This window comes from Chaetura pelagica, unplaced genomic scaffold (genome assembly GCF_000747805.2).
Source record: "Chaetura pelagica isolate M959 unplaced genomic scaffold, ChaPel_1.0 scaffold138, whole genome shotgun sequence".
NCBI classification, from domain to species: domain Eukaryota; kingdom Metazoa; phylum Chordata; class Aves; order Apodiformes; family Apodidae; genus Chaetura; species Chaetura pelagica.
In genome coordinates, this window is record NW_009954215.1 from 1,873,524 (window position 1) to 1,899,479 (window position 25,956).

General features: G+C 39.7%; 1 protein-coding gene across 3 annotated transcripts in view; it reads right to left on the minus strand.

Annotated features, from left to right (window-relative positions):
• Positions 1–1,226: 1,226 nt before the first annotated feature.
• MYH11 (myosin, heavy chain 11, smooth muscle) overlaps positions 1,227–25,956 on the minus strand; it is a 53,453-nt gene continuing 28,723 nt past the window's right edge. For all 3 annotated transcript variants that reach the window (XM_010003222.1, XM_010003221.1, XM_010003220.1), the window contains 33 exons: positions 25,517–25,660; positions 23,059–23,154; positions 22,580–22,698; positions 22,256–22,408; positions 21,638–21,811; positions 21,293–21,466; positions 20,703–20,817; positions 19,584–19,777; positions 19,301–19,422; positions 19,127–19,196; positions 18,823–18,983; positions 17,921–18,029; positions 16,987–17,118; positions 16,488–16,694; positions 15,972–16,109; positions 15,371–15,494; positions 14,755–14,926; positions 14,077–14,289; positions 13,790–13,934; positions 13,494–13,700; positions 12,699–12,803; positions 12,459–12,611; positions 11,779–12,027; positions 11,310–11,522; positions 10,431–10,643; positions 9,603–9,764; positions 8,727–8,855; positions 8,084–8,172; positions 7,727–7,850; positions 7,375–7,583; positions 6,722–6,830; positions 5,953–6,125; positions 1,227–1,922 (listed from right to left, as the gene is read on the minus strand). In XM_010003222.1, coding sequence (XP_010001524.1) covers positions 1,787–1,922; positions 5,953–6,125; positions 6,722–6,830; positions 7,375–7,583; positions 7,727–7,850; positions 8,084–8,172; positions 8,727–8,855; positions 9,603–9,764; positions 10,431–10,643; positions 11,310–11,522; positions 11,779–12,027; positions 12,459–12,611; positions 12,699–12,803; positions 13,494–13,700; positions 13,790–13,934; positions 14,077–14,289; positions 14,755–14,926; positions 15,371–15,494; positions 15,972–16,109; positions 16,488–16,694; positions 16,987–17,118; positions 17,921–18,029; positions 18,823–18,983; positions 19,127–19,196; positions 19,301–19,422; positions 19,584–19,777; positions 20,703–20,817; positions 21,293–21,466; positions 21,638–21,811; positions 22,256–22,408; positions 22,580–22,698; positions 23,059–23,154; positions 25,517–25,660 — 5,033 coding nt within the window. In that variant the 3' untranslated portion in view covers positions 1,227–1,786. The remainder of the gene's footprint in view (positions 1,923–5,952; positions 6,126–6,721; positions 6,831–7,374; positions 7,584–7,726; positions 7,851–8,083; positions 8,173–8,726; positions 8,856–9,602; positions 9,765–10,430; positions 10,644–11,309; positions 11,523–11,778; positions 12,028–12,458; positions 12,612–12,698; positions 12,804–13,493; positions 13,701–13,789; positions 13,935–14,076; positions 14,290–14,754; positions 14,927–15,370; positions 15,495–15,971; positions 16,110–16,487; positions 16,695–16,986; positions 17,119–17,920; positions 18,030–18,822; positions 18,984–19,126; positions 19,197–19,300; positions 19,423–19,583; positions 19,778–20,702; positions 20,818–21,292; positions 21,467–21,637; positions 21,812–22,255; positions 22,409–22,579; positions 22,699–23,058; positions 23,155–25,516; positions 25,661–25,956) is intronic.

The following is a 25,956-nucleotide window of genomic DNA, read 5'->3' on the forward strand; positions in this document are numbered from 1 at the left end:
CTGTAACCATCAGACCAATGTCTACTGTTAGGTGAATTCTTTTTAGAAGGGCTCTCTGTTCAGTTTATTGGTTCAGCTCCAAGCATTGGTGCTTAGAACCATTCCTTATCAAGTCTGAGTTCCTTGATCTCCTTGTTTCTACACATGCAGGCTCACAAGCTATGTGCTTAACAGCCAGCTCTTGAGCATGTTTACAGAGCTGGGCTGCATGGCTGATCAAGCAAGGATCCTACCGCCCCTCCTCTGTATCATGTAATCTAAAATGCTCTAAGTGGATTCTTATTTAACCTCTTCCTTTATTCTTCCATGATCAGAGATAATTTTTTGGGGCTGTGTTTCTGTTGGATAAATGATACCTTATTGCAATCTCCAGTTCGTGATCCCTGAGCCTTCTGGAACAATGATTAGATTTAGAAGGTGATTGAATTAGCTACCAAGGTGGATGTTTTTGCATTACTTGCTCTCTGTGTAGTCACACTGCTTAAGGTTTACTTGCTGTACAATCCTAGACAAATGAGCTCTCTGAACTCCATTTAAAGTAATTCTACACCTGGCTTTTCTGTGCGTGGCTCTCTGCTGCCCCAGTGTGGCCACCAAGCTAGATGCTATCTGAAAGTACTAGAGCTCCATGTGTTTATGGTAGGTCCTTGTAGTTCCGAGGAGAGTCCTGTTGTAGTGCTCAAAAAGTATGAAGTAACCACATGCTTATTTCTGAATGCAGAATAGCTTGGCTTGGATTGCTGCCTTCAGTGTGGGCTGCTGGTTTAATGGTTTTCAGCCCACTTTAGTCTGGAATATCCTTACGAAATGTCCCTAAATCAGACTGCAAGGGGGGGCTCAGTTGCCTAATGACACACACTTAGGGCCCTGCCTGCTTTCCACCTGCTGCATTATAATGCTGTGAGTCTCCTGGAGGTCCTGTGTCATGTCTTTCACCTCTTGGATACATTTGAAGGCAGCTCAGTACCATGTGTCCATGAGATAATCAAACCTGTCCCAAGTACTTAATGTCATTTTACATTTGGCTCAATGTACCTGTCTTTCATTCCTTCAAAATAATTGCTTATGAGAAAATCAGGTTTTGTTCTAATGATTGCAGACGGCCTTTTCCAAAAAGTATTTGAGTTGTAAAGAAGCTCTCCTGATCCCCCATCTCCTTAGAGTATGCTGTTACACCCAAGTGACGCCTGTACACAGACACCAAGTGACATAGGAATACTGGAGTATTTTATAGTCTTTTATTAGTGTGTAAGCACATCCATGGTGCATATAAAACTGTAACAGCTGACTTAAATTTGAACAAATGATATTTTTTTTTCAGTCAGTGATTAAAAAGGCACTTCCACCTTGTGAATGGTGCATTGGGGGTGTAGTAACCAGGAATAAACTAAATTAATCGAATACTCAAGACAAAATGAAAGTTTAAGAAAAGATTAACTGACCAATGCCTTTTTGTTTTTTTTCCTGCAACAGTCTCACAAATCCTGTGTAAACTATAGTTCACTGAGATTTAAATCATCTGAGCTACTAGAGCTCACTTTCTGGAAGATTCTCAAAGTGAATTACTCTGAGTGTTAAAAAAAACGCCCCACCTTTTCAAATACACTTCATAGTAAAATAAGTTTTGGAGTACTTTTAAAGTCAGTCTATACATTGGAGACAAGGTAGTTGTGCTTTTATCATTGTCAGAGGAGTGGGTGTATGTGACCTTGACACAAAGAGTAGACTTATACAGTGCTAAATATCATCCTCCCTCCCCTTGCTGCAGTGCAGTTTTTAAGCGTGCTTATTCACTGGCTTTTCCATTGAAATCTCCATCTCTTGCATCCATTTCTTCATCACCTCCTTCTGTTGCATTCTCAATTACTCTTCTGCCTCCAGATCTACGGGGTGGGGCAAAAGATGCTGGCTCATTTCCTCTCCTGCAGTAAGAGAAAAAATAAAAATAAACAAAATCAGGTGTTATTTCATTTGCAGTTCTCACAAATAAGCATGGAGTTTTGTAACAATACCTGCAGGGCTGATGCTTTTAAATGCAGAACAGCCAGGAGCTGGGGGCCTCTAACACAACTTTATATTCTGTAGCATGTAAGAATAACCTGTGGACAGGCTGAGACTCCCAGTTGCTTAGAGCTATGATGGGATTCCTATTCTTGTGCTTGAGTTGTTCTCAATAGTCTCATCTGCCCCAATGCCCCCTACTCTTCCCTTTGTTTCACTGTTTTCCCCAAGGGGTACTGCAACTGGTTGTGCTTGGAAAGAATGGGAGAGGGGGCTGCTTGTACCCACAGCAGCAGGGAGGTGTCCCTCCTGTCTCTTCAGAAGAGCCAGGAGAGAGAATGAACTTGTGCTGAATTTCTGACCTGCAGGCTGAATAAGCCTACCAGTTACTGAAGGCACATGACACCTGGAACTAGAGCAGTGCTTCAGATCTCAGCAGGCATTTTTGAGCCCACAGTCCCTCTCTGCAAAGTCTATGTTGGTCAGAGCACCACAGATGCTTTGACACATATGGCTTCCTAGGTTGTGAATAGTTCCAGTCTCTTTCCCAATGGAGAGAGGAAACCATCGCTGCTTTGGAACTGTTGTAAAGAGCACTTGTCTTGCAGAAGAGCTTACAGAAAATTATTTGTCCCGTCTTATCCCCTCTTCCTCTCCCCTCTCCCTCCCATCCCTGTGTTTTTCACAGCCACAGCCCAAGGCAGGGACACTTTGGTCCTCAAGGTTGATGTTTTAAGGAGGTGTAAGCAAGTGAGCCAGAAGATGGGTTTTTCTCTTCTTGGCCTCAGTTGCTACTGTGCTACAAAACACTTCAGTTTTGTAACATGGCCTCTCACTTGCCCCTCATTAAGCAAACCTTTGTAAAGGCTTGAGACTACGGACATAAGCAATAAAATTAATTCATGATCACTGAATGTTATGCCAAAATTACTAATTTGGTGTTAAATACATCCAACTCTGTACTTTTTTGGTAACAGTGATCATGCATAAATATTTAAAGGCTTGTCTTGTCCTTGCAAAAGACTAAGCCAGTGTTGTCCTTTCTGAAGCAGCTATTAAGTCCAAAGTTCAGTCTTCCATATAAGGGTAGGAACATTGGCTAGGCAAACTTACTTCAGAGGCACAAATATGTTTCCATAGTGGAAATGTGACATGTAGTCTGTTTTCCACAATTCTGCCCTTAAACTTCAGTCTGAGCAAGCAATTAACTGGATGATAAAGCTTCACTTAAGATCTGCTGTTAGTTCACCTAAGTTGTTCTGGTGCTGATGGTATGTATTGAACACAAGAGTATGTAATTTCTACCCTGTCATGTTCTTGACAGAGTCTATCAGCAGTGTCTACTATTTTATGATAGCAGATACTTGCTACTACTGTTAGTTCTAATTAGGTCAGTAAATTAAGTCATTCTTGTCAATAAAGATGTCAGTTTTCACCAGGAGGAGCTCTTAGGGCTCCTGCTTTAGGCTCTCCTTGGACTCCTGCTGTCTGGACTCAGTTCCTCACAAGTTATTTGTAAGATAGCTGTTTTGATGCTGCAGTAATTCACCGAAGTGCTGTAAGAGAACATGGGACTGGTGGCGAGTCACAGCAAGTCTAACCAAACTGTGAGTGCAGTTCTGGCTACAAAGAAGTGAATTCACACACTAACTCTTTATTAAGATAACCTGTTGCAATATGGATAAACTTAATACTTATTTAAACTGTCATTGGCCCTGTGGATAAACACTTTTTGTTTATAGCTTTTCATCATAAACACATTTATGGGTTTGACAATATTCATATGGTCATTTGCATAAGTACCTTTAGAATAATGTGTGTACTGAAGACAAGCCTTAAGCATTATTGTTTGTTTAGCATCTCTGTATTTAATCTACCTTGTTCCAAGTACTACTGGAGTAGTGCTTAAATAACAGTCTAAAGATATTAGGCTGACTAAAGGGCATGTGCAAGGACAAGACATGATCTTTAAATATTTGTGTATTTAGAGCAAAATCCAGCATATGTAAAATAGAAGATATACAAATATTACAAGGCAGTAGCTCTTTAATTTTTGCAACAGCAGGTATTATTCTTATCTCCAGAGAATGTGATAAATTATACTATAATGCTGTGCTCACAGTGTCAATATTAATTTGTGTCCATGCTTCACACTTTAATAACAGTAGACAAGCAATGTCATGTCTGCAAAATAGCTCTAAAGTCCTGAGTAATAGTTCTTTCTAAGCAATGCAGGCACAGAGAGCTATGTAATGAAAAGCAAGACTTTCTTTTTTATCTGTGATCATGTGGTGCAAATGTGATAAATCCCATGCAAGTAAGAACTTCCCAAATCTCAGGCGAGTTAGATGGGATCTTACCTTAATCAGCATTACAATCTGCATTAAAAAATACTGTGGAATTCTAATGACATGCTGCAATGCTTCATATTCGTTAGTCTTTTAAATCAATTTTACTAATCAGTGGTGTACTTGGTTTGAAAAATTTTAATTTCTGTGGCTGAGCACAAAGTTGAGGTGCATAAAAGGCCATTTCCATGCAGAAAAAGTCAGAGTACTTTATTAGGTACTCTGTTGGTATAGCTTGTGAGAATGCAACATTGGTAAGTCTACATCAGTATGTAACCTACTTGAAAGAAAGATTTATCACTGATGAACAGCTGATAGTAGCTAGATTATTGTAATATTTGTCTCTTTTGATAAAACAAATTAATGCTAAGATATCCAAGCCTTCACAGTTTGCAGAAACCTCACAATTTTTACTTGGGCCAAAGAAAATGGAAATTTGTGCAACACAAGCTAGCTGCAAAGTTGAAGGCATGGTACCTGCTTAGTCATGCGAAGGTTCCTGTGTCCCTCTGAAACAGAGATAGAGAGTCCCGGGCAGTTATACTAAGCACATGGTCATGATCAGAGGTAGGTAGATTACTTTTAAATAATTAAACAAAGTACATTACAGCCAATTACATTACATTTAGATAAAACAAAAATGAGCCTTATGGCACTCTATGTAAAAAGGGCTGGATACAGCCACTCCTTTGTAAAGCAGCTAGGAGCAAGCACCATCCAAGACAGTGCTTGTGGAAAAGGCTACCACATCTCTTAACTCTTCACTTTGAAATAAGTCCACATCTGAAGGTTCATGCATGTTATTGGTAAACAAACTGGCAAACTGCTTCAAGAACACAACTAGACAGGTGCTTTACTTTCATCTGAAATACTGCTGGGTTTAGGTAAAAGCATAGTTTTACAGTGTGATAATGCAGAGAGGACAATTTCCTTATCATGCAAGACAGCCTCTGGGTTTTCAGACCTAGTGAGTACATAACTCAGGTATGTAGCTGACTGATCACAGCCTTATATTTTTCCAAGTCAGTTTTAATAAGAAAATGAAAAAAGGCAGTTTTTATCTTTTCTTTGGTCCCATGACACCAAATCCCTTTGTGGTGAAGTCCAAAGGGACTTTGGGTAAGAGTCAAATAATGTGCTTTGCCTTTTGCTGCCTGTGATGTTGTCTGAGGCTGCTTACATTTGTGTGCAAGTTGTGTATGTGTGAAAAGCACAAGCATTTCTACCTTTTTGTCACTGTTTCTGTACGAGATACAGCCATTATATAAGGGGTGTTTTCAAAAGCAACCAAGCCTAATTCTGTTCCTACTTAAGCCAACATGAGTTTTGATTAGAAAAAAACAAACATGGCCTGTGCCATGTTATCACAGTTGTTCATGTCACAGTTGAAGTCCTGAGACTGTTGCAGTCTATGAAATACCCTGCACCTTCTGACTTTGGCCTTTTGTTACATCTGCCAAGCTAGTACAAGGAGTCAGAAACTTTGCAACTTTATTAGTGTCCTTTACTTGAGCAGATTTCCTTTTTCCACTTCTCTGTCTTAGTTCCCAGTTTGAAGGCTGTCAACGAGTGGGAACAACTATCCCAAACAGGGGCGCTCTACCTGAGCTTGCTCTTCAGTGCTGCAACCTCACGGCCCAGGGCTTCGTTGCTCTCAGTAGCTTCATCGAGCTCTCTCTGCAGCTTCCTGCGGTTTGCATTGATGCGCTGAGACTCTTCCTCAGCCTCCTCCAGCTGCCTTTTCAGTTGCTTGAGTCGTGTGTTGCCCTTTTCAGCCTAAAGGGAAATGGCAGAGTAATGCTTTAATTCAAAACAGATCTAACAGCTTTACATACCTCATTTTAACTTCATGCTTCTTTTGAGAGTTTTACTGAAACGTTAATGAATCAAAGGTAGAAGCTCACTCTATAAAATGTACAAGTAACTTTTTTTTGTAGGAGATCCTTTTGCTAATGGGTACTGTATTTAGATACTACCTTGTTTCTTTTGTTGCGCGGTTCTGCCTCTGCTTTTCTGGCTTGCAGGTTGGTGTGCATTAGGTAAAGGTAACATTTCAGGGAAAAAAAGGGTTAATCTCCATTCATATACCATTAAGGATTTGTGCACCATCCTGTATCTCAGTGTGCAGTCAGACTGTTGTAGCTGGCCAACTGACAAGTACTAGTGGTTTGGCACTTGACTGAACATGGAAGAATGATATTGTCTTATCTTTTTCCCAAGGGCTGTATAGCTCTTCCAGCACAGCATTCAAGCAGACAGCCTACTTTCTAGAGGGATATTTCTTTGGAGCAGAATATGGGATCTTCCTTTTTTTGGATAAACCTGAAAATCTCCGTGCCCTGAACTAAGACCCTGATGACACAGTCTCATACCTGATCTTTGTACTGCTCTGCTTGTTTTCTCTCATCCTCCACCTGCAGCAGTGCATCCTTCAGCTTCTTGTCCTTTTGGCGCAACGTCTTGGCAGCAGCCTGCTTCTCTCTGCAAATGACAGTGCAACGTTTGGTGATGTGGAAGGTCCATAGTCTTCACCTGCCTCAGGCATGCTGCTCACAAAACTGGCACCAAGGACCCACATGCTAAAGGCATTATTGAATTTAACATATTAATTCTAAGCAAAACTTAAAGGTCATGTTCTTCTAAATAAAACAAATGTCTTCGCTGTATGCTAGAGGTGCTCCAGGAGATCTGTTCCAAAACATAAGGTGATTTCCTCAAGAAATAATCCTATGAATGGCATAATGTGTTATGGCAATTAATCTGGCAGGATCACAGAGCAGTTATTCTAAAGTGTATGGGATGCAGCTCCTTGCTTTTGACACCAGTAGGCCCTTTCAGGAATAAAAGGGTTCTTAATCAGGACCTGGATCAACTCCAGTTACTGGCCATATGTCTAAGAAATGTTAAGTGATGGAGGGACTTTACCACTAAGAGCCTGGTAATGCAAATCCTGTATGCCATTGTTTACTTTGTTTCATTAACTGGAACAATAAATGGACAGCTGTGCCCTCTGAGAAACCAGTACCTGGCTTCCTGTTCCAATTGCTCTTCAAGAGAAGCAATTTTGGCCTCCAGAGCAGCAATTGTAGTTTTGAATTTGGACTTCACAGCTCCCTCCATCTCCTGCAGCTTACTCTTCAGCTCTTTGTTCTGCCTCTCCAGTTGCTGCCGAGCATTTTCGTTCTTCTGTGCAGTTGAGCGCTCTGTTGCCAGCTCATTGTTCAGCTGCTCTGCCTGCAAGGATGAGAATGGATGCTGTCAAAAGTGTTGCATGTTTTCAGAGAAATGTCAGGTGGCAATTCTCCAAATATTTATTCAGAACCAAAAATAGCTTTGGCTGTAATACAAACAGTGACACATGCTGTAATGAGCTCTACCTGCTGTACTGCTTTCCTCATGCGATCACCCATTGCCTCTATGTTGCTTTGCTCCTCTTCTAGCTCTTCCTCCAGTTGGGCAATTCTTGCTTCCAGGCGCCGTTTCTCATCCTGAAGGCTTGTTCTGCAAGTTTAAATTTAAGTGTAGTTATGGCTCTGACCAGTTGGATGTGTCTCAAAGTATTATGAACTGCTAATAATTAAAAAAAAAAAGATATTTCAATGAAACTAGTCATATTTGTGCATGTTGTGTTATCGAGACCAGATGGCTGTTGGGAGAGAACAAACTTCTCTTGGCAGCCATGCAATTTTCAGCAGCATGTTTACAGCCTTGTGGGGAATTCAGACTATTTCTACCTTCCAGAAGCAGCGCTTGCAAGTTCCTCTGCCATCTCTTCTTTCTCCAGATCCGCTTGTTTGCGAGCTCTCTCTGCTGCAGCTAGATCCTAAGAGAACAGGAAAGGGCAGCATAGTAAAGAAAGGAGCAAGTAAGTGTTCAGACAGTTACAGCATGACACACATGACTGTAAACTTTCTAAAACTGGTGTAAGATGGGTTGTCTTGTTGATATAATAAATTTTTGTCCTACCGTAAATCCTAGGAAGTACAATGAAATACACTACCCAGCTGTCAGCTGGTTTCTGTTTCAGTTGGTTTAGTCACAAAATTGCCATTTAATACATGTAGGTATAATAGTACTAACAAGACTCCAGAAATGTATAGCTACTGAAAACAATTTCTGCTGGATAGTAAAGTTCAGTTCCCTGAAAGGCTGGTGAACTGTGCCTTCCTCCAAGGTGATTTTTTTCAGCTTAATCTGGCTGTGCTCAGATGCAGATCCAACATCTTTAATGGAGTGCATGGAGCACATGGAACTTGTTACAAGTGCTGCTTATAGCTTCCATCTCCAGTAGCTATTATATTATTTCATTGCAGTTCTGTTTTGCTACTGAAGGTCACATGTAATCTGCTTCATACTACTTTAAGTTTCCCACTTTACCTCTTGAAGCTGGATGAGTTCTGCTTCCAGGCCCTTAGCTTTCTTCTCATTTTCTCTGGCTGTAGCAAATATTTCTTCTCTGGCAGCCCGTGCATCATCCAGCTCTCGTTGGTAGTCCTTCATCTGAGCCTTGTTGAAAAGAGTAACAGAGATTTATTTTTGTCTGACTTTATTACAATTTCAGTAGAAAGAAATCTGGACAGAATAGAACACACAAACATTTACTAGTCATAATGCCTACTTTAATTATTTTTTTTTTGAGAGAGAGAGAGATCAGCTAGCACATGTTGGAAAGGTCTGAAATGTTATTCCAAGAACGGTGCTTCCACTAGCACACTGCAGCTTTTGTAATGCCTACTGTCCTGAATATTTGAATCCATGTGCAGTTTTAATCGTTCTGATACATCCCTTTTTGTTGTTTAGCTGTTAGCTTATGACAGAATGGTTCATATGGAGACTTACAGTATAAACATGGAAATGCTAATTCAGACATATGATTTCTGTCTTATGTTTTTGAGTGAAGTGTTAGAACCAGGATTAAAGCCCTGTAACAGATTTTATCTTGTAGCCCTTTATCTATGTGAGAATGTTTTCCTTCATGTGGGTAAGCCAGTAGCTTACCAGTAGCTCATCTGAGTGTTGGCCAGAGAATTTTGGAATCTCCCTGCAATGAGGTTTTCATGGTTCTCCATGTGAGGTTTTCCATTGTCATTAAAACTGAGCATTACCACAGAGATAATTGAATGAGTCTCTAGTACAAACTCCCCCTCTAACCAATCATCAACAATAGGCACCCAGTTCACAGATGTTACTGAACTGTCATATTGTGGCTGTACAAAAGACAGTGGGAAAAACTGAATTTGAGGGATTAACCACCTGTAATTTGCGAAGTTGTTTGATTGCTTCTTCCCGGGCTTTGTTAGCAGAATCAGCTTGGCTTTCTAGATCCTTGACATCAATCTCCAGCTTCTTTTTGGCTGCAGCTGCCAGGGCACGTTGCTTCCGCTCATCTTCCAGTTCCGTTTCGTATTCATGGAGCTGATGGTTAAGTAAAAAAAGGTAAGGAAAGTCCTTGAGCACTCTTAAACACTCAGTGTATGCCTGAATAATGTATACAGCCTCCTGTATCTCTATTAATTGTGATTTCCCTAGTAGTTAAAATAGATTTCCATTCTGTCCAACAATTAAAGATTCTTGAAAGGAGTCAGCAGTCTGGGTTTCTTATTAATGGAAATATGTATATTACAAGATGATGTCTTGATTTGTCCTTGCTGTCACAACACTAGCATACAAATTGGTTGTGTCCTCTCTTGCATTTCCAATGCTTTTGTATCCACTCAGTGGACTTGAAAAGGCAGATGTAGCAGAAGCTGTGTTTTTTTCAGTTGCAGTGGGAATGTAGGAAGGTTTTTCTGACTATGTCAGAAAAAATACAATTCATATGTCCAATACTACATTGATTATAGTATTAAATCTCTGTATCTTTTGGCAATTGTGCACCTGCTACTGAAAGAGGAATAAACCTGTTATGCAGTTTTGTGCTTTTTTAGTACAATAACCTACTTTTTTACAATTTACCAAGCACAAGGCAGTATAATGTTTTTTCCTCATTATACTAAGATGCTTTTAATAATGGCATGAGGTTGGGGACTTTCAGCTGTGACTTTGTTAGATATTTACAAAGGTAGTAATAGGGAATGGTACCTGTTTAAGGAGTTGTCTTTTCTTCTCCTCATTCTGTTCATCTCTGGCTTGTAGATCTCTCTCAAATTGGCCTTTCAGGGCCTGCATATTAACCTCCAACCTGAGTTTGGCATCTTCAGCAGCCTGTAGCTCATCCTCTAGCTCCTCTAATTGTGTCTTCATCTCTTCTACTTGCTGTTCAAGAGTCCGTTTAGATTTCTCCAATTCATGGACCTTTCAAGAAATGAGAATTTAATAGACTTGTTATAAGAAATTAAATTTGATTCTAGTAGAAACACAGTGTACCTGCAGTATATGGCACATTTGAAAATATCAGCTGTGAACAATAAATGGAATAATTTGCACTGAAAATGGTAAATTCACATTTTTTGTACACTTGCAGATCTGTCTTAAAATACTAGACTTTTATTTTTCCCAGACTTTATCTAGTTAAGTATCATAACTGAATTTATTTAGTATCAGAAGTAATATATCACTGTAATAAAATTAGTGATCTGCAATGCATCAGTGGAAATTTGCAGCTATACAAGTAAATGTTAGGCTAGTGGCAAAGTCAACTATAATAAATTCAGAATTTCAGGGATTACAACTTCAAAGCTGCTAAATATCCTAGTAAATTATTTAGAATGTCTTCAATGTTTTTTCAGTCTGAGAAATCAGGAAGAATCTTTTTCATGCTTGAAGACATTAAAGATAAAGATGTCAAGACTCTTGAAGGTTTGAGCCTAAAAGGAGAAACCTTTGATTTCTGTATGAAACATCTGATTTTCCTGAATGGATCTGTGTGCTACAGAGAATTTCCCGCACTGAAAACACTTGTTTGTGTGGCAGCTGCTTTTTTGTTGTTGTTATGGAAATTGTTCTAAGCCCAAAACTTACATTCTTGCCAACATCATCTTTGGAGCTGACAAGATCTTCCATTTCAGCTTTCAACATTTTATTTGTTCTCTCCAGTTCTTCTTTGGCTTCCAAGGCCTCTTCAAGTGCTCGGGCCAATGACAAAGCCTTTGTTTCTTTTTCTCTAGCTTCAGCTTCTGCTCTGTCCCTTTCATCTGCGTATTTTGAAGAGATGTTTTTTTCTTCAGCTAACATCTGAAAAAAAGGTAGTGTTCATACAGGAAGTCATTAGTAATAGGGTTTTTCTGTTGCAACTGTCTTGTCAGTTGTTAATGACAGAAAAAATCTGCTTTTTAATAAATGTATATAAATACAAAGTTAACCAGTGTAGTGTAATTAAATTTTAGTGTATTTTTTGTCTTTGCCTTATAGTTCACTAAACCAGTGGAGTCTCTGAGAGTTCCAGAGAAGTCAGGTGATAACACAGCAAGGGAGAATCTTAAATCGATACCTGATCAAACTTCTTCTGTTTCTTCTCCAGGTTGGAGACCAGCTGACGCTGGTTGTCTAAGTCCACCACCAGGTCATCCAGCTCCTGCTGTAGTCTGTTCTTGGTTTTTTCCAGTTTGTCATAAGAAGCAGCCTTTTCTTCAAACTGTTGTGTGAGACTCTCAATTTCCTTCTGAAGTTTCTTTTTGCCTTCTTCCATGGTTTCTACTGTGCTGGAGTACTCCTGTATCTTCTTCTTGGAGTCAGAGAGCTGAAATTTGAATTCAGAGGAGAAATCTTTACAGCAGTGATAACAAAGCTTGGCAGAGAACACAGCCAGGAGACAATCAAGACCCAGAAGTCTTACCTAATTTGACCCATTTGAAGCTAGTGACCAGTTACCCATCACACAGCCTTCATAAAATGAGGCAGACCACAGGACTACTATGCACCTACAGGCCTAGCGTTCAGGACTGTCTTGGGAACTAGGTTGCATTTGTACCTGTCCTAGAGATCACACTTTAAAGAGAAGGAAGACTGCTGGCTGCATTGTGGAACCCCATTGATGCCATGTGGGCTAACAGCACTAGTTCCCTGAAGGTGCATGTGCTGTGCCAGGGTAGTTCTACAGATCTGAAACTTCTGGAATTACTGATAAAACTCTTGGCGATGGAGCTAGTCATTTAACCATGGCACTGATACCTGTATTGTCAGTGTTGAAATATGTCTCTCCAGATTTTGTTTTGCTTCTACTTCTTCATCCAACTGCTCTTGCAAGCTGTTCTTTTCATCCTCTAACTGACGAAGCTTGGTAGACACGTTTAGCTTCTGCCGCGTCTCTTCCTGAAGCAGCTCCTACAGCAGCAAAGGGCATTAGTTCAGGTCTTTTTATAGTGCATATTACAAATATTGTAGGTGAGCTGTTACTGCATGAAAATGTACCTGTGTATCTTGTAGCTGAGATCCTAAGGTTGCAACATCTTTGGTCAATTTGATTGTCTTGCTTTCTGCTTCATTGAGCAAACCAGTCACATTTTCAACCTCAACCTATGAGGCATCACAGTGAATAAACACAGTTATTTTGCACAACATCAAAATCTTCCTTCAAACTTTATTTTGCTCTAGATTAAAGTCTTAACTTTGAACAGGATCTGAACCTTCTCCTATGCTTCTTGGTCACCTCAAGGACCAGCAGGGTTTCTAGCTTAACTGGAATTCACAATGTTGCCATAATTAATGAACAAAGTTGTAACAATAAGCTTGATTGCTATGGCTGGACACTGAACATTTACCAAAGGACCAGTTAAAATTATCTTTAGTTATTTCTTATTAGACACTAAAATCATAGATAAGTGAGCGTTCTCATTTCATTGTCATTTTTTCTGAGCACGTTATGTGTTTGATAGCTAATTCTTTCCCAGAAGCTACATCCATGTTCCCCACCATCCAAAAATTAATGAACAGGAACTCTGTAAAATGTGCAGCACAGTCACTGAACCAGGGGTGGCATTACAGACTGCCATGTGTACAGAGGGATGGTGAGACTAAAAGCTCTCACTTCCATGAGACAGAGGGTTTCTAGTTGTTTAATTGTGTGATAATTGAACCCTACTTATGACAAAAAAAAGGAGTATTTCAGCTGACCTCCCCAGGGCTAGGATTCCTCCAGATGTATTCTCACAGAACAGTATAAGCCAGTCTTCTCAAGCCCAAGGTGTCACTCCAACTCATTCCTACCTGTAGCTTATGAACTTTTTCATTGAGTTCTGTCCGAACACGCTCTCCATCAGTGTATTTGGACTGTAACTCCTGCAGCTGTACTTCCAGCTTCTTCTTTTTGTGCTCCACATCTTGTTTGGCCTGATTGAGGCTCCTGACTTCATTAGCCAGATCAGCGTTTTCTTTTTCCAGTGTCTGTTTGGTCTTATCCAAGTTTGCTTTAGCCTACCAGCATGAAGAGAAGAAAGATGCTCTATAAAAGGAAGCCATGTTATCTAGTGGATAGTTTTCAAAATAAATGGATTTCCGTTTACCCGTTTAAATTGCTCCAGCTGCTCTGTTAGCTCTTCCACAGCTTGGGTGTGCTTTTGCCTCATCTCCTGGACCTGGGCTTCATGAGTTCGAGTCTCCTCCTCCAGAGCTCTCTTCAGCACTGTGACCTCCTGTTCACGCTTTGCTCTGGAAGGGAAAAACACACAAATGGATCAGCAGCAGATACAAGTGTTCCAGTCACTGGGAAAGTAGCACTACACAGTTATTAAACAGTGCTGTACTGAGCGTGGTGACATTTATTTTTGGTCCACGTGCTCTGTCTCTTTACCTGAGCTCTTGCTGGGTGGCTGTGGTATCCAGAGTATCTTCAAGCTCTGTCTTAAGAGCCTCCAGCTCTTCACCTAGGTCTCTCTTCTGTTTTTCTGCTTTGTTTCTTGCAGCTCTCTCTGACTCCAAGTCTTCCTGGAGATCAGAGATGTGAGATTCCAACTCACGGATCTTTTTGAGGGCGTTGTTCTTCTGACTAGTTTCCTCTTCGAGCCTGAAAAGAGAGTATTTCATTTTCTATATTAAAAACAAATTAAATTGTTTTACTTTGAGGAAATCAGTATACCAGAGATGAAAGGTTTATAGGTTCTGTGCAAGAACGTACCAAAGAAAGAGGGGGAACTGGTGCAAAAGGGATATGGCAGCTGTACTTTTACAGAGCGCAATGCCTGGACATGCTGACCACCTGATTCAGCAGAAGTTTTGGTTGAATTTATACAGAAAATCCACTGAGACTCTCAGATGGATCAAGGTCAGACTCTTAAGTTACTTCTGCCTTTTGCCTATGTTGTTAGACTTCATTCTTTGTGAAAGGAAGATTGGAAAATGGGGAAAGCATGCAGGGAGGATGTAACTGAGATATGAGAATCATGGCTGCAGCATCTCAGTGTCTGGGAAAGGGAGAGTCACTTGTTCCAGGCTTGGTTGTGAATCTATGTGCAGATCCAGAAGTGAATACCTGGCTAGAGCAGCCTGCAGCTCTTCCTCCTTCTTGGCTAGTTGTGCCTTCAGCTCAGCAATTTGTGCTTGGAGCTCTGCAATTTGCTCATGTAGATCACCTGACTCCCCTTCCAGCTTCCTCTTAACTTTCTCCAATTCTTGCCTGTTCTTCTCTTCTTTCTTCAGTCGCACTGAAAAAGTGGGGATTTTGGTCATGGGGAGGATGTTTATACAAGGAGTCTTTAATCCAATCTTGAATTCACACAATAAAATGTTCAGGCCTCTAGTGAGGCCATATATTTAACTACAGTTTACTGTGTTTCTGAAGCAACACCTTACTGTCATCAGCTATCTCAAGCCACCTCAAAGAATAATTTATCTTTTTTCTAGAAGAAGCAGTAATTTTCCCCCCCATTTTTCTCTGCTCTTTTGTATGCAAGAAAAGGTAGATATCTATGATTTATGCACCCTTTGGGTTTGGTGATTTTCAGGGACAAAATAGCTTTAGCATGAGACATTTAGAAAACAGCCAATAATTTTTTTTTTTAGTAGTTCTTTGAAGATTCTGTTTGGGTTTTTTGTTGTGTACCAAGGCAAAAAAAAACCCTGATCTAAACCACTTTTGCTCATGTTACCTTCAAGTTCTGAAATCATAGATTCATGTTTATTTTTCAGCTTTGTAAGATTTTTGGCTTTTTCTTCTTCTTCTGCAAGATTTGTTGTTAGGTCGCTTATTCTTTCCTCAAGGAGTTTTCTTTCCTTAAGAAAAACACAATATATCTGTTAACAAAGCAGCACAAGTCTTTGGCAACTAAAATCATCCAAGATGGAAGTATTTCTTGAGATTGCAGTGATACATTTCAATCTGTCAATTACAGAGGAGCTGAGGAGTAGTGTCTGTGACTTCCATATTCTCTAATCTGCTGCTAGTATAATCTTGTATTCCCTCTAATGGCTGTTAAGTACAGGGCCCAGTTAGGAGCATTCCCTTTCAAAAAGGGATTGTTACCTCAACAGCCATCATAGTGTTACACAATTTTTAATAGTTTACATAAGCATGGAAAAATTATCAAAAACTTGTTTCATAGAGGCTGAACTGATGGTCTGGTGAATCTGTACACCCATGACACTATATTGTCAGGAGCATTCCTGTTGTTCTATTGGAAAATTAGGGGTTTTTTTTTCTCATCTTGCACTGTTTCCCGAAAGGAAGAAAATGGACCCCACAACACTTACCTTGGTTAGCTTGTTATTCTGATCTTCCATGATGAGAATATCATCTTCCATTTTCTTTATCTTGCCATCTGCTGTTACTTTTTCAAGTTGCAGTTTCTGCCTTGCAGCTTCTTCTTCCTCCAGCTGTTCTTCAAGGTCCTTTGAGGAGGGAAAAAGAAACCCACAAAAATGAATTCTGGAAATAAAATACCACTTACATTATAGGAAATGCTTAATGTTTGTCATTGTATGCAGGGGATGTTTTAGACTTTGTTTTTAAGAACTGTAATGTCTAGTGATGTAGAAGGAAAGATTTGTAAAAATTTTTTAGATAAAAGATGATTTAAAACTGAGATGGGCAAGAATAGAACTCTGGAGGAAAGACCATCAATTGATTATTCTTACTTCAGCAGCAACCTTTTATTGTACAGAGTGCCATGTAGCAAGCACTTTCATAGGGTCTGAGGTTTGCCAGTGTCCATTTCTTCTCTGTCAGATACAAGTTAGGGTCTGTATTTGTCACTCATGTCTCCTTACCAGCATTTGTTGCTGCATCTTTTTCTTTTCTGCTTGCAACTGCTGGCTGCGCTCCTCCTCTTCCTCAATTCTGGCTTCCATCTCGTGCAGAATCTCTTCCAGCTCTTGTTTCTTGGCAGCTAAACGGACTCTCATCTCTTCGGCTTCAGCATATAGTTCAGTTTCTGCCTGAAGCTGTTCTTGAAGGAGGTTCTTTTCCTCACAGATCTGCACAAATAAAATGGATAGGAAATTAAGATTTGGATTGTGAATTGCTCCACAGTGTCCTTTAACTAAATAGTCCTAGCATAAAGGCAGGCAGCTCTGCCATGGGTTCTTATGTGAATATTAGGCCTCTACTGAAGTAACTGGGAGTTTGTCTGTACAGAAGTTGTGTTCTGGAGCACTGCTGTAAATACAGTTGCAAGTACAATCTAAAAAGACATCTTTTTTTGGAATAGCTTCTAGAAATAGTGAAAGAACTGCAAGTGTTCCCCAGAGGCTCAGAGCTGTAAATCACCTGTGCGTGTTTCTGTTCCAGCTCCTTCAATTCACTTTCTGCTTTTTGTTGTCTTTCCTTAGTTTTTTGTAGCTCTTCATCCTTGGCCTGCATTTCTTCCTCTTGGCGGGTGACTTGCAGCAGTGGTTTCACCTGAAAATAAAAATGTTTTTTTAAGAATGTTTCTTCTCAGTGTTTATGTTACTGAACAAGGTACTTAAAGGTGCCAAGAGCACCGTCTGTTGTTGGTCAGGTTGGGCAATTTTGATGTTAAGTGTCTTTAAATCAGCCTCAGCAGTGTTGCCCTTGGTCAACTCTGTTAAGCCTTGTGAGCACCTGAACCTCCAACAATGCCACTTTTTAAATAGCTCCAAGCCTGTTTTCATCCACTGATAATGTACAAAAGATACATCTGCATAGAAGGCAGTGTGCACACAAGTGTGTCACCACTTATTTCTGGATGCAGAGGAGGTTGCTATAAATGCAAGTAGGAACAGTTTTCTGAATCCAAACTGAAGGCCATTCTTGGAAAAACGAACAAAAAACCCTAAACAAACCCGACCTCTTCGTTAGGAGAACAGACTTAACTTGCTAGAGTGTCTAGCAGGAATACATTTAGTGTCCCAGTTAGGGACTCTGTCTTATTATTCACCCCTGAAAAACTACTTCATTTTTGGCAATACAAGGAGTCTGCAAACATAGAAAATATTGTTTTGAATCTCTGCTGAATTAGTATGTTTCATTCTCAACCTAGAACTAACTTTTATGTTAATGGCATCATATAACTACTCTAAATATCTGTAACTCAGAATTTTGTGAGGCTAGTGAGACTCTTGTCATCCACTGCAGTAGCCTTTGGAACCAGAAGTGTGCCTGATATGATATGCTTCGGGATCTTGTGCACTTCCTTTCTTTTGGAAAGCTGAGGAGAGATTCACCATTAGCAGTCACTCACTTTAGTGAACAGTCTCCACCATTGCCAGTTCCTCAGCTTCAGGTAAGCAGCACAATTTCTTTGGATAACCTTCATTGCAGTCAGCTGTTGCTGCCTCTTGGCAAAGGCTCTGTGGTTAAAAACAAAGCAACTTGGTTCAGCCTAAGAATACAAGGTGTCTGAGATACACACATTAAACCGTCATGAGAATCTGCTGATTAGCCACATGGCTTGAGAATCTGGAACAAATTATTTTGTCACTTCAAGAGTGCCTGTGCTTTTTTGAGTGAAGATGACAACTGTTTAGTTTTCTGGTATTTTATTTAGTCTTCTGATTTTTGGCTACTCCATAGGTAGGTGTGAATATGGGCACTCGGAATTTGCTTTGATAATCATTCTTGAACCCTATTATATTTAAATTTCTTTGCTTAGCCATTTGAAAGTCTTGGTAGTGTGCAGAAAAAGAGCATTATTTTAAGAGTTTTGTGATGTACATTAACTAAGATCTTGCTAAACGATCGGTGCTTCATGCCCAAGCTGTGTAAGAAATTACTTTGTTTTACAGATGCTAGCAATGTTGCTACTTGTAATAGTGCATAAGACTCCAGCCACAGGCTAGGATGCTCCTTCTCCTGCTTGTTCAAATACATATTTAAATTATGGGTCACTGCCTCAGAGGGTTTACTGTACAGAGGGTGTAAGTGGCCTCACAATGTAGCTGCTTCCCTTTAATTCTACCAGAAAGCCTTTTCTGGGCAGGAAGTGAGTCTTTCATAGGACACAAGTTGAGTTCTAATACCATACAAATAATAAATAATAACAAAACGACCTAATATCTTGAGTTTGTTCTACAGAGAACAGAAAGCCCCTGCAGATACTCTGCTACAGAAGACATGTTTTTTTTGGTTTGTACATATTCTTACTTTCTTGCTAGGTAGCCTCGGCACTGAGCCTGGAAGGTGATGATAACGTCTGTGATCTTCAGGTCTCTTTCTTCTTCCAGGTGAGCCAGAACACCAGTTCTGAAGAATATTTTACTCTGTCCAATTCTGTACAAGTTGGGATCAAGTTCTAACGCTTTTATCTGCAGGAAAATGGTGATTTTGTTAACTCCAGTGCTGAGGTTTAAGGTATTAAAAATTACTTCTGATTTCTGTTCACTCTCAACAGCTTTTATATAGGAAGTATAGACCTGATTATCAATAGGATCAAAAATGCTTTCCTCACCATCAGTATGCAAGCCTGCTTCCCATCCATGAATCCTTTAGGAATAGCATTTGCAGCAAGAATTTCGTATCTGCCAAAAGATGTTGATGTTGAAACACATTAGATTGTTTTGTACAGCCAGACATATTACACTGCTACAAAAGGCAGTGTTAGGATGGAGTGAGTGGTTCCTACCGCTGACGGAACTCTTGGAAGACAATCCTGTTGGGGAATCCCTGCCGGCAGATGCGAATACCTTCCAGGACACCATTGCAGCGCAACTGCTCCAGCACTAAATGGGCATCAAGTTTGCCAGCCTGAAAATGGAACAGAAGGTATTTTTAGCACAGCAGAAACTTACGAAAATGTTACCAGCTTCTATTTTGAAGACATGGTTTAGCTCTGTGATGTGCTGGTACAGAAAGCAGCTCACCATGAATTGTGTCAAGAGTCTGAAAACTGAATATTTGCAACTTACCCTTTTTTCATGATTTGGGATGATACAGCGGACAAAGTTGGGATTGGTATTCCTTAAGGTGGTCATCAGTTTGGTCAGCTGCTCCTTATAGAGTTGTCCAACAGTTCGGAACATGCCTTTCTTGGTTTTCGAAGCACTAGGGAGTGAGCTTTCAGTCATCTTGGCCATCTGGTCCAGCCCAACTATACGGTCCACTGAAATAGAAAAGAGAGTATGAATGGAACATCTTAGATAAACCGTCCTTACCTCACATTACACCTGCTACTGGCATTGTTAAACTGCAGCTTCCCAAAGAGGACCAATATGCTTTGCTGCAGTAGAAGCATACTAACAAAAGTACTAGAACAAGCTTCTGGGTAAATAGTTTATTTCTTTCAAACATGAAATGAGGATCTTTGTTATCTAGTGACAGAACAGCGGAACTGAATACAAAAAAAGTATTTTATTTTGTTTGCTCTAAACAGGACAGTCCTTCTGTACTATATTCAATTGGTAGGCTGCTGTCAGAACCAGGAACATCTCTTGACTCCCATCTGTTACCTAGTGATTCTCAAAGTCTAGCTAATAATGTCCCTCAGTTATATGATAATTCAGGGCTACCTTGATAGTGTCTGCATGCACATTTATGTCCATGTGTTAAATGTTTATATTGTAGTATTATGTTACAGATCCATATAATATTTTTTAAACCAAGGCTTTTTTTATATGCATACAGGTATTCTTCTGATCAAGTTTAGTTGAGATTATATGTCACTGGAGAAAACTGCAGGACTTCTGGTAGAGAAGTGTGTAAGGTAAGGAGTTCATAAAACCCAACAATAACCTGCATTAAATGAGGGCTGCAGTAAGACATATGCAGCAACTTTATACCAGTGTAACAAATTAATTTTCTTCTGTTGCTGAATAATATTAAGGAAATTCTTTTATAGTGCTTGAAACTATCTAATGATGCTTGACATAAATATGTCTTTTTCTTATTCACATTCTTATTTTTAGTGAAGTCTCTTTTATGCTTGTCATTTTCACACTTGTGTTCTGCCAGCAAGGGAAGGCTGTCAAAAGTGTTGCAGAAGTTTCTCCCTTTAAACAACATTACTGACTTAGAATAGTGATTCATACCGTCTTTCCAAAGGTCTGCTACAAACTTGTCTGAAGACTGGTTCAGCAGAGAAGTCACATTGTCATTTAGTGGATCCATGTTCTTTGTTAGCCAGGCAGTTGCATTGTAGGTAACCTAAAGAAAACACTGCTACATCAATGATCTGTTCTTGATAAAGAAATCTGGAGTGCCCAAGAACACAAGGCACTGTATTAACACAAATAATAATAATGTAAAAAGCTTTCAATGGCTGAGAGCTAAGTATTTATTCTTGCCTGAACTAGCATCTGAAAAGCTTTTTGCAGACATGACCATGGCAGGGCACCTGTCCTGCCTTTAAAATACCTGCTTGCTAGAAAGGAATCCGTACTACTTGGATTTTCAGTAACCTTGGTGCTGCTTATTTTTGTTTTCATGTGAGCTTAGCACAATCATGAATGTTTTGCAAATCTTATTTCATGTGTTAGGTAAGGAAAGCACTTAATATATACATTATATAATTAAAGCCATCCCTTATCAATGTGGGTACTGGACTGTTTCTTTTTTACCATTTGTGCATCAAAAAATCAAAATTCCCTAAGTCAATTCCCTAGCTCAATCTGTCCAGTACCTTTCCTGCGTAGTGCATGATACAGAACTCAGTTTTATCCTTAAGTTGCTTGGGCTTCTGGAATTTGGGATGGTTGCCTTGTTCTTGACATAATTTCTCCACAAAGGATGTGTCAGTAGCTTTGGGGAACCAGCACTCTTCATCCAGCAGAGCCAGGACACCTGGTGGGTTGGTCTGCAATGTGAGCAATATCAGATCAGTATCATCACAGGCATCCCTTATGTTACACACCCTCCCAGGCAGCAAAGGATCTGAAATACCTTAAATGGTCCTCTTATGGTATCAATACATAACTGACCCTGAAGCAACCTATGTACTATCCCACTTATAAAGATATTATCTTACTGGTCTTTCAATCAGCTCAATGCAAGGTTGCAGGTCGAGGCCAAAGTCAATGAAATTCCATTCAATGCCCTCTCGCTGATATTCCTCTTGCTCCAATATGAACATTGTGTGGTTGAAAAGTTGCTGAAGTTTCTCATTAGTGTAGTTGATGCACAACTGCTCAAAGGAATTGATCTGTGAAGAGGAAAAAAGTGAATTCCTAATGTTAAAATGAGTCCTTCAAGAGGGAACTTAAATGACAAGATTAAATTCGCTATCTTCTGTTTCTTTTTACATATCACCATAATTCAAATACAGGGATTAATATTTTTCTAATATGTGGTTTTGAAAATTTAAATTAAGTTCTCAAGTGGTAAATCCTTGTACTGGGACCTGCTCAATACACCATAAAAAGCAGACCCTGGCTCTAAACACTAAGCCCAGCAGAAGCAAGCTGCCAGCCTCCAGCCCTTCCTGGCCAAGGGAAAGGCAAGCAGTCAGGGGCAGCAGACCTGTGGGTCATGCTGGCCATGGGCTGGTAGCCAGCTTGGAGGAACCAAATTGGTTTTGTGGCTCTGAACCTAGATTGTTTGTTATGATATTAAGGAGTTTATCCAACTTGTGTCCCACAGCACATACCTCAAAAATCTCAAATCCAGCAATATCAAGGATCCCTAAGAAGGAAGCACCTTGTCTTTTTGTTTTATCAAGAGCTTTGTTTACACGAGCCAGAATCCAACGGAAAAGACGTTCAAATTTTGCCTTGGCCAAAGCCTCTATGGCAAAGTCCGCCTGAAAAAAATAAAAAGAGAAGATTGTACGTGAAAGAACAAACCCAATTAGCTGCTAACTTCTGTAGGTACAACACAACAGAAAACTGACATTTCCCTTTAGACCAGATGTAGGAAAAAGAGAAGAAAGGAGAATTATTTCAGGAGAGCCAAGCAGACTGCAAGTAGTTACCTGCTCTTTGGTCTGAGCTTTCTGAACAACATCTCGTCCTACTTTGATCCTTGGGGTTAGAATAGATCTTGTAAAATCTGTCACATTGATTCCCATCAGGTGACACACTTTTTGTGCAGCTAGAATAAAAGAATGAGATTTTATTTCAGGTAGAATTTTCTCTTGGCAGCTTAGTAAGCGTGAATACAATCAGCTCAGCAAGTGTGTGAAGTTATTTATCTTCCTTAAAGGCTCATCTATTGAACGTACAAGAGATGCCACTTGCCATAGAAGTATTATTTGTATCCAAGCAGTAGATTCACTGTTCACCAATTTACGGATTCAAGGTAATGATAATTGAGCTTATTTTAACTATGGTGTATATTTTAAAGCCTGTGAAGTACACGTCATAAATAAAAAATACTGACAAGGAGTGCTTACTTAGCTGCTGTTTTATTGATTTCTTAATGTAAAATAAATTTTTAGGTGACAAATCATACCAGTATTGTCTGGCATAGAAGCTTGATCAGTATTTCTCTCCTTCTTGAAGACAATATTACCCAGTTGTAGGACAGATGAAACCACCTTTAGTATAGCTGTAAGAGAAATATAATATAGATAAAGGATAATATAAATGAGGAACAGAATAGACACATTTTGAAAGATCTATTGTCTGCAAAAACAAAGATTCATTCTATTGCCTGTGCTAGTCTGTACCTCTATGGAAGGAGCCAGGTTTTCTTGAAAAGACTGTGCCAGAAACTGTAGTAGTTTGAGAACTGAGCAGCATTTCAACTATCTGTGTAGGGGAGGAAACAAGCTGGTCTGGGAGCACCAGCACCTCTAAGTTAAGTTGTGCTGGTTCCCCATTCAGACCTCCAGGTCTCAGGAATTCATCTTGCACTCACAGTGGTCTGTAGGATCTTCCCTGTTCAGTCACTTCACAATCTGTATCTCTGTCTTTAAAATAAAGAACTATCTATGAAATACCAGAAGCTTCAAAAATATGTGGCACTTCTGGAGCTCCAATTGTGCAGGAACATGTAGGTATTTACTTGTGCAACTAAAATCAAGTGTACAAATCTTTGAAGGGTTAGTGTCAAAGTACAGAAAAGTAATTCATGTTTGACTACTAAAATATATATAAATGTGATGTCACCTAGCTTCAGGTAGTAAAATCTACTGATATGTTACAGATGAGATTGAATCTAGAGCAGGAAATCAAAGGGGTTTGGACAGCAATACATCATCTCCTCTTGTAATGGACAATGCTGCTGTCAACACCACTACAGGTGCCCTGGCGGGAGACGTGATGGAACGATGCTGTTTCTGCCACCAGGTGTCACTTGGGGCATGACAGTATCCATCCATGGGCTGTGCACACTGGTGTGCTAATGCCCCACACACTCCCAAAAGCAGAGAGGTAAAAGCTTCACAGACAGATCTTTCTGGCAGGCACACATTTTAAAACTAGTTTAAGTTGTTGGTTCATGCTCTTTATTTTTTTTTCTCTTTTCTCTGAATCATTGAATACAACTATGAGCTATTTGAGCCTGTTTCATTCCTTTCAAAATTAAGTAATAGTGTTTTGCAATTTTTTCATGCTAGTTGTTGGAAAGTTCAGAAAAAATGGCTTTAAATTATTGTTACTGTTGTTAGAGCTGGCTTAGATTCAATAGACTATTCTGGGTATGGATGGAGTTCTTCTAATAAGAAGTCTTTCCTTTCATAAACAAATTACCTTTCAAAACACATTGTGTTATAGTACTTTCACATGCTGACAACTGCAACAATGCTACAGAATTCAAATGGGTCAGGAGAGCATGTCATGTTCTTCTTACAAGCAGATGTCTGAAATTTGTAAGACTTATGAGAAAACGCCTTACAATTCTTCATTCAAGTGGACATATTAATATTGTGACAATATATTTTACTTGATTCGTGTTTATATTACTGTGTAGAGCTGCCTTGTGCATCACCACTTGTTCTGTGCAGCAAAGATGTAATTTCTCTTTGAGATATACTCTATTCTCCAATATAAGTGGTGATTACTTCTTTCCCTGTCTTGTCAGAAAGTGCTGCCAGTTTAAACCTTTGGAGGAAGTGGTTTGCAGAGACTGTTCATTATTGGCTTCAGCTGCTCCATCAGTACCCAGAACAACAATGGGAAAAGGTAGGTCACTCTAGTGATTTTAAAGTAGAACTTTTCCAACAACAACCTAAAAGCACTAGATCTTAATTAGATCTCCTTGCAAGACAAGAACAGTCACCCTAATACAAGACTTCCTGAGGCATCACCCTATTTAATAGAAAGGAGACAATGATTCCAAGGAGGCTGGTGGTGTATTGTGTCGTGGGTCTGTGACAGGAATTTCAGTGTCTTCACTGCCAGGCTATTCTCAGCTCCTGCTCCTTCCCTGAATCCTGCTACTGGTTCATGTTGTCTTTAGGCACTGGACTGCCACAAGATCAATTGCTGCTTCTTACTGGCTCTGACCATGCTGCTTGTGTTGTGTGATTTTGATCCTGTGTTTAGATCATGCCTTGATCTTGTGTGTCCTGATCACACAGAACTCAGTTCCCATATTATTCTTAGGGTGAGGTAGAAACAAATCTGTGCTTGCGAAGTTTTGCTTTATGAGAGAACCTTCATTCTCTTTCCATGAGACATCTATGGTATAATTCATCTAATACTTCCTGAGAACAAAGGAAATCTGTGGGTACTAATTCACAGTGTACTGAGAAACAGAAGCTAGGTAACAACTTCCAGTTGGTGGTTCATACCAGATCACATTTTTCCAGAGAAACAAGGATGTAAATCTATGTAATTTTATTATATGAATGTAGAATCATACTTCATATGCATATATTGCAAAGTGATTATCAATGTATTTGCATATCTATATAGTGTCACTTGCAGATGTACACTTTGAATACAATCTTGCTAACAAGTCTCACCTATCTGTTCCTCCTCAGTAAAGCCCATAATTTTCATAGCTTCCAAGGTCTCCTGGAACATTTCATCATCTTGTTGAGAAGGAATAGGCACGTGGCCATTAGATAGAAAGGTGTAATTGTTGAAACCTTCCAGCAACAGATCATCTAAAAAACAAAGAAGGAAACTTTTACTTAAGAGCATCAACTTGGTTCATGCTTGTTCCTCTTATTCTTCACAAAAGTCTTTCATTTAGTGCTATGTTTAATCTCAGATTTACACCTTTCCATGTGGGGATTCATATCAAGTAAGAATGGAACCAGGTAACAAACACAGTGGGCCAGTCCAAAAGGCTCTCCAGCTATATACTGTGGCCAACATGAGATTCTTTGGTAAGGAGCATAAAAAACAGGGAAAATACAGTTATCCATTGCTTTATGCATTCTTTAGGAACCAGGGATTT